This window comes from Otolemur garnettii, unplaced genomic scaffold (genome assembly GCF_000181295.1).
Source record: "Otolemur garnettii isolate 467f Iridium unplaced genomic scaffold, OtoGar3 scaffold00067, whole genome shotgun sequence".
In the NCBI taxonomy this organism is placed as follows: domain Eukaryota; kingdom Metazoa; phylum Chordata; class Mammalia; order Primates; family Galagidae; genus Otolemur; species Otolemur garnettii.
Genome location: NW_003852462.1, coordinates 2,203,660 through 2,215,207, shown reverse-complemented (window position 1 = coordinate 2,215,207; position 11,548 = coordinate 2,203,660). Strand labels below are relative to the sequence as shown.

The following is an 11,548-nucleotide window of genomic DNA, read 5'->3' as shown; positions in this document are numbered from 1 at the left end:
GACACAGAGGACGTGTGGGGAGGGGGCCGTCCCCGCTGAGGGGGCTGAGTGCGGACACAGAGGACGTGTGGGGAGGGGGCCGTCCCCGCTGAGGGGGCTGAGTGCGGACACAGAGGACGTGTGGGGAGGGGGCCGTCCCCGCTGAGGAGGCTGAGTGCAGACACAGAGGACGTGTGGGGAGAAGGGGCTGAGTGCAGACACACAGCAGCAGGAGGCCACCCAGACAAGTGAGAGGTACAAGGACCGCCTAGGCCACAGCCCCTGACTAGACCACTGGGGACCCCTCACTCTGACACCCACTATGGGGTACATAGCGTTCCCAAGGCCACCCTCAGATTCAGTAATTCACTGGGACTCACAGACTGCACTAAAAAGCTGAAAGCTGGAATGCTCTCGTTTACATTTGTCACGGCTAAAGGCTAGAGATTAAAATCCACCAAGGTTACACAGCTCCTAGGGCAGAGTTAGGAAAGTTCCAAACACAGTATGCACCCACACCTCGGCCACCAGGGTCCCTTGCCTGGCTGTAAGCAAGGTAGGGACAGGATCCCAGCACCAGTGCTCCTCCAGCCTGAGCCCTGAGCCCCAGAGAGAACACACTTACAGTGGGCCAGGTCCCTGAACGGGGTGCCCTAGCTGATGAGAGAACACTCACGCGTGGACCAAGTCCCCAATCCTCAGGAGAGCACACTCAGACCTAGGCCAGGCCCCCAAACCCTGGGAGAGCACCCTCAGACATGGGTCAGGTCCCAGAGCCCTGAGAGCACACTCAGACATAGGTCAGATCCCTGAGCCCCGAGAGAGCACACTCAGACGTGGGTCAGGCCCCTGAGCCCCGGGAGAGCACACTCAGACGTGGGTCAGGTCCCCAAGCCCCAGGAGAGCACACTCAGACGTGGGTCAGGTCCCCGAGCCCCGGGAGAGCACACTCAGACGTGGGTCAGGTCCCTGAGCCCTGGGAGAGCACACTCAGACGTGGGCCAGGTCCCCGAGCCCCGGGAGAGCACACTCAGACGTGGGCCAGGTCCCCGAGCCATGGGAGAGCACCCTCAGACGCGGGTCAGGTCCCCGAGCCCCAGGAGAGCACCCTCAGACGTGGGTCAGGCCCCCGAGCCCCAGGAGAGCACACTCAGACATGGGCCAGGCCCCTGAACCTTGGGAGAACACACTCACATGTGATCCAGGTTCCAGGTGCTGAAGAGGACCCTGCTCTCTCTGTTCCCGTAGGGGTTGATGGAGTGTCTTGACAAGCAGTTGTCCATGTCAAAAGGTCCCTGAGGGCCGAGAGACAAAGGGGAGACCAGGAAGGGAGTCTGTCATTTGCTGCCTCCACTGCTGCCAAGTCAGACAGTCTTACAGAGACACAGGCCCTGCAGGAATTGGTCCTGACTAACAGTTTACAGACCTGTGATCTCCAGCCCTCATGCCCCTGTGATCCCTCACTGGCATCCCCACCGCGTGGCAAGTGGAGGCTGGGAAGGCGCAGACATGCCCGGGACAGGGCCAGCTGGTGGTGAGTGATGACCCGTGTGCTCCAAGGCTTCCCGACATTTCCCTACAGTCCCAACACAGAGGCTGGGCCACTCTGCCAGGGCACCATGGCCACTGCTGTTTCCCCTGCCGCCAGCACCCTGGTCATGTGGCACACTCATTCTCTCGTGGACATCTGTGGAATGTAAGCTGAGTGGCACGGCTCTCAGCTGCACCCTGTACTCCAGCACGCCAAAGACCCACAGCTTCTTGCTGCAGTATGGGGCCCACCCCCACACCAAAGCTTAGCCTCCTCCCAGGGCCCCTCCTGACTGGCCCATGGTCCCCAGCACACTAGCTGTGCTCCCTACCCCTGCCTGTTCACATCCCTTTCACCTTCCACGACGCTGGCACCTCCCCAAGGTCAGGGATGACCTCACACAGTGCCTGGTACAGGGGGTGTTCATGCAAGCTCATCTGAAGGTCTGAATGCCAAGTTCACAAGAAGTACTGTTCTGGTCAGAGTCCCTCACCCATGGACGAATCTGCCCAGCAACAAGCTACAAGAGGCCACACCTGCCCCTGCTACCAGAACCTCTTAGTGGTGACAGTGGGGGATGATTCCAGAAAGCTACTGCAGCATGTAAGAGGTGAGAGGTGTCCTCTAGTCCCTCTTCACACTGGGGCAGGATCTGGAGACTCACCAGACCCTGGGACACACCTAACAGCACAGAAGGGGTCCAGGCAGGCAGCCAGAAGGCAGCATGGCCCTTGGGGGCCTCCACCCATCCTCGCAGAGGTCACTGCTTCCATCCAGCCTCTGGACACTCGGCCCCGGGCCCCAGAGGTGATGGCAGCTGCACATGACGTGTTCCTACATCTGTCCACATGTGCAGGGAGCCTGGCCAGATCCTGGGTGTCAGCCTGTGTAACCACTGCTACCCACACGGCAGTCAAGGGTAACTAGTGCCCAGAATGTCACATGTAGCCACAATTCCTGAGATACCCGAACTCCCCATCAGCTAGAAAGCTCAACCAGGGGACAGAATCACTTTCCGGGAGCCCCTGGACTGTCCTCCTGCCATCAGCCCCCCGTGAGTGCTGCTGCCCCTCTACACAAAATGGAAACACACAGGTCTCTGCAGCTGCCCCTCCCTGCCCAGATAGGTGGTTCTCCAAGTAAGGTCCCAGGGCAGGATGTGTGGGAATACAGATTCTCAGGTCCCATTGCCATGGTCTGAATGTGTCCCCCAGAATTCACATGTTCAAATCCTACACCCTATGGTGATGGTGTTAGGAGGAGGGGTCCTTTGAGAGGTGCTGAGATCATAAGGGTGGCCCCCGATGGGGTCAGTGCCCTTGTAAGATGAGACCTGGGAGGCTGTTTGCTCTCCCACCACCTTCACGAGAGAAGCAAGAAGGTCTCTCCACACCCCAGACACCAAAACCAGCTCCAGAGCCATAAGAAACCAGTGAGTGCAGTTTCAGCTGCCCTGCAGCAGTGACCCGTGTGCCAACCCAAGCAGACCTAAGGTGCAGACCAGACCCCAGACACAGGAACCCTGGGCACGGCCTAGACCCCAGACACAGGAGCCCTGGCACAGCCCAGACCCAGACACAGGAGCCCTGGCACAGCCCAAACCCTGGCACAGGAACCCTGGGTACAGCCCAGACTCCAGACACAGGAGCCCTGGGCACGGCCCAGACCCCAGACACAGGAGCCCTGGGCACGGCCCAGACCCCAGACACAGGAGCCCTGGGCATGGCCCAGACCCCAGACACAGGAGCCCTGGAGCAGCCCAGACCCCAGACACAGGAGCCCTGGCGCAGCCTAGCCGCCTGTACAAGCTTCCCAGAACTCGCGGGTGCTTGAGGCCTGAGAACCACAGCTGCAGCTGTCCTTCCCTCACTCAGAATGTGGCGGCTGCACCTCCTCACCAGGCTCTGCCCAGGCAGGACAAGGGCTGAGCATCCTCACCCACCTGGCCCTAGGCCAACGGGTGGTTCCAGGGTAAAGGACACAGCTCACCTGGCAGGAGAACCAGCCTTCCGGTGTACAAAGGCGGCTGCTGGCCTTTGCGCCCCTGTCAAAGTAGCTGCCGTTGTACTGCACGGACTTGAGCTTCTCACACATGGCACCCAGGATCCGCGCGTACTCCTCCTGGGCCTCTGCACCCACCGAGGAGGCAGAAGAGTTCACCTGAGGAGACAGGGAGCACCGGGGCCTGATGAGAGCCCTGAAGCCAGCACTGGGCCCCCACCCCCTCAGCTGCAGGGCTAAGACCCTGCCCCTCTGGTCACAGACACTCTGCCCGGCTGCCTCTCCCCCGGGAACTGCTCTGAGTCCATGACATGGAAAGAACCACAATATAGCCCCCAGGTTGCAGCAGAATTAGAGAAGGTGAGGTCTGTGGCGGCAGCTGTCTCACTGTGGCCAGGTGAGTGGGGGGACAGAAGAGCCGAAACCCATTACACCTGGCAGAAATAGTATGGAGATGAGTCAGGACACCTGCGGTGAGCCAGGTGAGGGAATTCAGGGGGCAGAGACAGTACAAGACCCTGATGAGATGCTAAACAGCAGAGTTGGCAGAACATCGGCGGCTGTACCATAGAGCGGGGTAGACACAGGGACACAACCACATGGGGCAATGTCAGGGCAGGACACGCAGGCCCAGCCCCACAGTGCCCCCCACATGCTAACAGTGCGCTGTGGCACAGCGTGGCGTGACGTGTCACATGTGTAACAAGGAAACCCACCTTCAGATGTGGCAGACAGATAAAGGCAGAGCTCGCCCCACCTTTGGGAAGGGAGGGAGGGAGAGGGGGTCTGCAGGCCAAGGAGCTGGAAGTGGTAACCGTTGCCTACAGGGTTGGCCGTCAGGCCCCTCAGACCTCTGCCAGCACCTGCCAACTCTGATCACAGCTGGACAAATGATGAAGTCAAGCTCTGGGCATCCCCTTCCCCATGAGCCAGAACAGGTGAGGCCGGGTGTGCTCACCCTCCCCACGGGGGCCACAGCTGGCCAATGCAGGATGATGGCAGGACAGTGGTGCCACAGCAGAGTATGTGACTAACATCCTGGAGAACCCCCAAGGCAGGCCAGGCCAGGGGTGGGAACCAGGTGGGACCGGCAGGCCCTTACCACCCGCCCCCAAGGTGCCTACTGAGCACCAGCTTCCAAGCACACACTATGTCCAGTTTTCACCACGAAAATCAAAATTTGGCTCAAGATACGTGGCAGGGTGTAGAGCATCCTCAGAACTTCCTGCCACCCGCAAAGTACAAGATAGCACCCTGCAGAAAACAGAGCCAAAGCCCCCGGCCTCACCCTGCCGCCTGCTACCTCCAGAGCCAAAGCCCCCGGCCTCCCCTGCCGCCTGCTCCCTCCAGAGCCAAAGCCCCCGGCCTCGCCCTGCCGCCTGCTCCCTCCAGAGCCAAAGCCCCCGGCCTCGCCCTGCCGCCTGCTCCCTCCACTCCTGCTGGCTGGCGTTTGCCCACCAGGACACCATCCCTCCTCTCTCTAGTCCTGTCCAAAAGTATCTGAAGGGAATGGCACAGAGCCCAATGCAGTGGGGGGCCCAAGGTCCCCATGTCAACACACCTGGGGACAGGGACACTTCTCCACTGCCCACAGGCAGGCCCCACTCTCCACTCGGCTCCTCACTGGTCATCTGAGCCTATTTCTCTGATGAAAGGAGGCAGAACAGAGGTCACATTGGGGCACTGGACTGAGGACTGATTTCTCCTGGAAGGTGAACAGCAGATTCTGCTGGAATTTCACACTTAACCCTGCATCTGTGTGTGTCTGACACCTCCCCAGAAGGAAGGGGCTGGTATATTTAAGAGGTCAGAGCTCAGACTAGCACTCACTCAAAGTGCCTCCAAAATACATTTAGTGCGGCAAACACCACCCCGAGCCTTCTGTTTCTTCTCAGAGGCTAGATAAGCACCTGTCAAAATCGAGCTACCCAGGACATGAAGATGTGCAAGGCTGGCCTACTACATACAGAAGGAAGAGGAGCCTGGTTCTGGTGGGCGGTGGCAACCCCAAAGGGCAGCCAGACACGGGGAAGACACAAACGCCCTGCTGTCACCTGCAGGAGGCAGCGAAGCAGTAAGCCAGTGCTAGCGCTTCTCTCAGTACACGGTGTGCCCACTGAGCTGTCAGAGCAAGCACAGGCATGGCGGCCGGGCCACCTGCCTGCCCTAAGCCTGCGGCACCGGGCTCTGCACCCGGCTCTGATGCGGCTCAGCCCCGAGCCTGTGGCACCCGGCCCTGACACACTCACCTCTCTCAGGTAGGTCCGGATCCGGCTCTCACAGCTGTACCTCAGGTAGCTACGTTTACTCCGAAACCGGGACTCCAAGCCTGCAGGGAGAAAAAGCAGATGCCCAGAGTCCACGGGGCAGGCCAGGGGCTTCTAGGTCTGTGCCCCGCCTGGCCGGGGCCAAGTGGGACCCCACACGTCGGTCAGATTGCCATTACGACAAGCCTTCCAAGAGTGAGGCGCCCTGTCTCTGTTCAGTGTGTGTGTGTTTGGAAGCACCTCAAGCACCACCGAGGGCTGTGGCTTGGCTGGCCCTCAAGTCCCTTTCCCAAGAGGGTTTCAGTCTCTCAGGGTTGACCGCAGCCCACCGTAAAGGGGAAGGCTACCCCAGAGTCATCTCTAGAAAATGTGGTGTGAGCAGACCACGCCTTCTTCAGCCTGAAGAGGGAAGGACTCCGATACCTGCTAGACAGGGATGAACTCAGGACCCATTCCAGAAGGACAAATGCTGCAGGCCTCGACTCTGGGAGGTCTCAGGGTCAACAGACCACAGAGACGGGCAGTAGAATGGGGTCACCAGGGGTGGTGGGCAGGGGGAGCCAGTGTTCAGTGGTTTCAGAATGAAAAGGTGACAAGTTCCGGAGACAGACAGTGATGACGATTCACAGCAGTGTGACTGTGCACCAAGCCACTGAGCCAGACCCTGAAGAGTGGCTGAGATGGTGAATGTCATGTTGCAGTTAAGAAAAAGGCCCATGAGAGGGCTGCCCCAAACTTTCACCCACCACCTGAGCTCTTGCTGTATATCTTCCCCGCAAGGTTCCCATGGGGCAGGTTCCCATGAGCACCTTTTATTCAGAACCCCTACCCTGAGAAGCCAGATGAGCCCTGCGCTGGGGGGACCTCAGACCTGAAATAGAATCTGACTTCTGGTACCTCCGGTTGCAAGGAAGGCCTCCCCTGCTAGCCCCAGCTGGCCCAGAGACACCTCCAACACACCTTCAAACCATGGCGGGTCCTCTGCCCGGGTCTCGGCTGAGATGTTCTGGCTGACGTTGTGCAGGAGGTCGGCCAGCAGCTTCTGCCTCAGCGGAGCCTGCTCACCAGACAGCAGCTGTCGGGCGGCCCGGATGACCTCCGCATGGGGCTCATGAAACACACGGAGGAAGTGACCGATGTCACTCACATCTGCAGCCAACAGGGGTCAAATAGAAAGGTGTACAGCCCAGTGGAAGACACAAGCTGCCCCCAGCCACAAGAAGAGTCTCTGCCCACATCTCCAGGGACTGCTGGACTCAGACTCAAGGCATTCCCGGGCCCTCATCCCTGTCCTGACACCATCAGCCAGTGACCACCTGTCACCACAGGGTGAAGATGTGCTTTAGAAACCGAACATGTGGGCTCGGCGCCTATAGCTCAACCGGCTAAGGCGCCAGCCACGTACACCTAAGGTGGCGGGTTCGAATCCCCAGCCCAGGCCCGCCAAACAACAATGATGGCTGCAACCAAAAAATAGCCGGGCGTTGTGGCGGGCGCCTGTGGTCCCAGCTACTTGGGAGGCGGAGGCAGGAGACTCGCTTGAGCCCAGGAGTTGGAGGTTGCTGTGAGCTGTGATGCCACGGCATTCTACCCAGGGGGACAGCTTGAGGCTCTATCTCAAAAAAAAAAAAAAAGACCACATTGAGATGTCACCACACGCCAGTCAGAATGACACAGCGATGCTGAGAGCCAGCGAGGGTGTGGGGACCGGGTTCTGTATGTCTCGTGGAAAGGGAAAAACGGCACATCCCCTGAAAAACAGTCTGGGAGTTTCTCTTTTCCAAATAGCTTTATTGAAATAAAATTCCCGTGCCTGCAATTTAAAGGGCATAATTTAATGGGTGTGTTCAGAGTTGTACCACCATCTCCACAGCCAATTTTAGAACATTTTCACCACCTCAGTTAGAAACTTTGTACACTTTAAATACCGATTCCTCTTCCTCTCCCACCACCAGCCCTGAACAGCCACCCATCTACTTTCTGTCTCTGTAGACGGCTCTGGACGTTTCCTACGAAGGGGATCACACTGCATGTGGTCTTTGGCGACTGGCTTCTTTCACTTAGCGTGTTTCCAAACACAATCCCTTTTCCTGGTCACAGAATGCAATTCCTGGTGCCCTTCTGTCGTGCACACCCACCACCCGCTGATCATCTGCTCGTCCATCGTGGAGATTCGGGTCTCCACCTTTTGACTGTTATGAATAGCTACTATAAATACTCCTGTATAAGGTTTTGTGTGGACATGTGCTCTCATTCTTCTTGGGTATATACCTCGGAGTGGAATTGCGGGGTCACGTGGTGATTCTGTTCAATTGTGTGAGGAACCGCCAGACTGTTTTCTACAATGGCTGCCCCGTTTTACCGGGGGGGTGGGGGGGGGTGTCTTGTTCCAATTTCTCCATGTTGTCCCTAAATCTCCTCATTGTTCTAGTGGGTATGGAGGTATATCCCCTTGTGGTTTTGATTTCCTTGATGACTAAATATACTGAATATCTTTTCAGTTGTTTATTGAACATTTAAAAATGGGTTTTTTCTTTTACCATTAAGTCACAAGAATTTTTTTTTTTAAGAAAAAGGGTCTTACTCTGTCATCCAGGCTAGAGGGCAGTGGCACAACCCTAGCTCACTGTAACCTCAATCTCTTGGGCTCAAGCCATCCTGCCCAGCCTCCTGAATAGCTTGGACTACAAGCATATGCCACCACACCGGGCTAATTTGTTTTGTTTTGTTTGCAATTTTTGGCCGGAGCTGGGTTCGAATCCGCCACCTGCGGTATATGGGGCCAGCACCCTACTCCTTTGAGCCACAGGCACTGTCCTTCTTTTTTTTTTTTTTTAGAGACAGAGTCTCACCCTGTCACCCTTGGTAGAGTGCCATGGCATCACAGCTCACAGCAACCTCCAGCTCTTGGGCTTGGATGATTCTCTTGCCTCAGCCTCCCGAGTAGCTGGGACTACGGGCATCTGCCACAACGCCAGGCTATTTTTTTTGTTGTTGCAGCTTTTGTTGTTGCTGCAGCCTGAGTGGCCAGGTTTGAACCCACCACCCTCAGTATATGGGGCTGGTGCCCTACTCACTGAGCCACAGGGGCCACCCAGTTTGTTTTGTTTTATTGCAGACATGGAGTCTTGCTGTATTGCCTAGCATGGTCTCAAACTCCTAGCCTCAAGTGACCTTCCCATTACAGGCATGCTCATGCAACTGCAGGCATGAGCCACTGTGGCTAGTCAAATTATAAGAGCTATGCTGGGCACGGTGGTTCATGTCTGTATTCCCAGCACTTGGGAGGCCAAGGCAGGTGGATTGCCTGAGCTCACAAGTTTGAGACCAGCCTGAGCAAGAGTGAGACCCTCTTAGCCGGGCATTGTGGCAGACACCTGTAATCCCAGCTACTTAGGAGGTTGAGGCAAGAGGATCACTTGAACCCAAGAGTTTGAGGTTGCTGTGAGCTAAGACACCACAGTACTCTACAGAGGGTGACCAAGTGAGATTCTGTCTCAAACAAACAAACAAAAAATTATAGGAGCTCTTTAAATATTCTGATACAAGTTCCTCATCATATACATGATCGGCAAACATTTCCTCCCATTCTGTGGGTTGTCTTTTCATCTTTTTCATGGTGTCCTTTGAAGCACAAAAGTTTTTAATTTTGACCAAGTCTAACTTATCTGTGTTTTTCATTTGTTGCTCATGCTTTTGGTATCACATTTAAGAATCCTCTGCCAAATCCAGGGTGATGAAAGTGTCCCTGCTTTCTTCTAAAAAAAACATTTTAAAAAGGCAACTGACTGAACAACTGGGCTTATGAACAAGAGGTCTAAGGACTTGGCCACTTCCATGCCTCCTTCTTGAGACCTGTGCATAGAGTAAGGGGGTCCCCTTCCCTCCCCGAAACCCAGTGTGCCAGCTTTCCTGCCCACCTCCAAGGTCCTTGCCACTTACAACCCTGCCAGGTCTGGCCCGAGGTGAGCAGCACCAGCTCAGCATTGTCAGGGACGCTAGGGAAGTAGTCTTCCGTTAGCTCTGTGCCGTCCTCGTAAAGACACAACCGGGAGCTGTGCACAGGGAGCTGCGGGGACAGAGGAAGGAAAGGTCTCAGGTAGCCACTCTCCAGGGAGCAAAACAAAGTTTTTCATCCACAGGCCTCACAAACAATCAGAAGGAGCTAGGTGTAAAGAATTCGGCTCAGGAAGTATATGCTACCCTAGCACCCAATACGTCAAAACAAGGACAGCTGACTGTAGGCAGTTCTAAAATATGAACGGTCACATAAAATGTATACCAAGGGGGAACCATTTGCTGAAGGAGTCACTACACAGATTTTTTTTTTTTTTTGAGAGGTGTGTCTCACTATGTTGCCGAGCCTGGTCTTGAACTCCTGGCCTCTGCAATCCTCCTGCTTCAACCTCCTCAATAGCTGAGTCTACAGGCCCACCACCATGCCCAGCCACGGACTTTTTAAAAATACAAGCCTGTTTCCAAAAGTGATGCCTAACTGCTTCCACTAAGCTTGTGAACATCTCACATCAGTGAGCTGACAGCTCCAGGACGCGCCCTGGTTCACCCAGGAGAGCATCTCGTTGAAAACTCACTGCCTCTGGGCGCAAAAGCGTGGCTGGCACAGAGCACTATTAATTTGCTGAGGTCTGGTTCCCTATTACTCCACGTTGGCCAGTTTTCGGTTGTTTTTTTTTTCTCTCATCTCCAATGGCCCTATCTGAAATTTTAGGCATTTTTATGGCAACTCACCACCACCACCACCCCCGACCTACACGCGCACACACACCTAAGCCTAGTACTGGTCTAAGAAAACAAACACAATGAGAAAAAGAGTGATGACTGAAATCCCCAGAGGGATTTGGAGACCACCCTGCCCAACCCCTTTACAAAAGGGGAGAGAAGGGAGGCTGGCAGAGGCGCAACGGCTGTCTCCAGGAGCACGGGGCCCACTAGCGCCTGACACGCCAAGGGCTCCTGGCTCGGTGCAGAGCTGCCCGACACGGAAGGTCAGCAGAGACCAGGCGGTGTCCAGAGTCTCTCCGCCCCCCCGCGCTCTGAACCCCTCTCGGCGAGGGGCCGGTGCTCGGGGGGCCTGCTGCCCAGCGGCGGACGGCACGTGAAAACGGCTCCCGGGGGCTCCCGCTGCGCCGCCCCGCAGCCGCCCCTTTCCCCAACCCTCCGAAGCCCCCCGCGGCCCGGCCTACCTGGAACCGGAGACATCCCTTGCGCAGCACCTCCTGGCAGCTCCTGCCTGCCACCCCGAACTTCCTCGGGCTGCGCAGGGCCCGCAGCTTCACGGTCTTGGGTTTCTGGAGCATTGCAGAAGTCCTTCAGGCACCTGCGTGCCAGCAGCTCTGGCAACCTTCGTCTGGGCTGCAGGGGTCTGCACGGGCCGCGGGAATCTGCAGAAGAGGGGTCTGCAGGGGTTGCACAGGGCAGACGCCGAGCCCAGAAACTACATTACCAACGAGGTCCTTTGAGAAAGCGGAGGGTCGACGAGGGCTCGTACGCAGGCGCTGCCCCTCGGAAACTTTATTACCCAGAAGACCCAGGGAAGCAAAGCCGCGGCGTAGTCTTCCGCGCAGCCGTCGGCCCCGGAAACTGCATTACCCGGAGGGCCAGAGAAGCGGAGATCTCTCGTTGTGCGCAGGCGCTGCAGCGTCTGGGCGGGGTCGCGCACGCGCGGAGGCTCCAGGCCCGGAGCTGGGCTTGGTTGTCATGAGAGCAGCGGCTGAGGCCCGGGCGATGGGCGGAGGCGGCCGGGGCTGCT

General features: G+C 57.0%; 1 protein-coding gene across 2 annotated transcripts in view; it reads right to left on the bottom strand.

The window, feature by feature from the left end:
• Positions 1 to 11,316, bottom strand: part of DFFB (DNA fragmentation factor subunit beta) — a 16,538-nt gene extending 5,222 nt beyond the window's left edge. For both annotated transcript variants that reach the window (XM_012807263.2, XM_023515221.1), the window contains exons 1-6: positions 10,983 to 11,316; positions 9,721 to 9,847; positions 6,739 to 6,927; positions 5,761 to 5,840; positions 3,500 to 3,670; positions 1,174 to 1,274 (exon numbers count right to left, since the gene is read on the bottom strand). In XM_012807263.2, the coding sequence (XP_012662717.1) occupies positions 1,174 to 1,274; positions 3,500 to 3,670; positions 5,761 to 5,840; positions 6,739 to 6,927; positions 9,721 to 9,847; positions 10,983 to 11,096 (782 nt within the window). In that variant the 5' untranslated portion in view covers positions 11,097 to 11,316. The remainder of the gene's footprint in view (positions 1 to 1,173; positions 1,275 to 3,499; positions 3,671 to 5,760; positions 5,841 to 6,738; positions 6,928 to 9,720; positions 9,848 to 10,982) is intronic.
• Between the last annotated feature and the right edge of the window lie 232 nt (positions 11,317 to 11,548).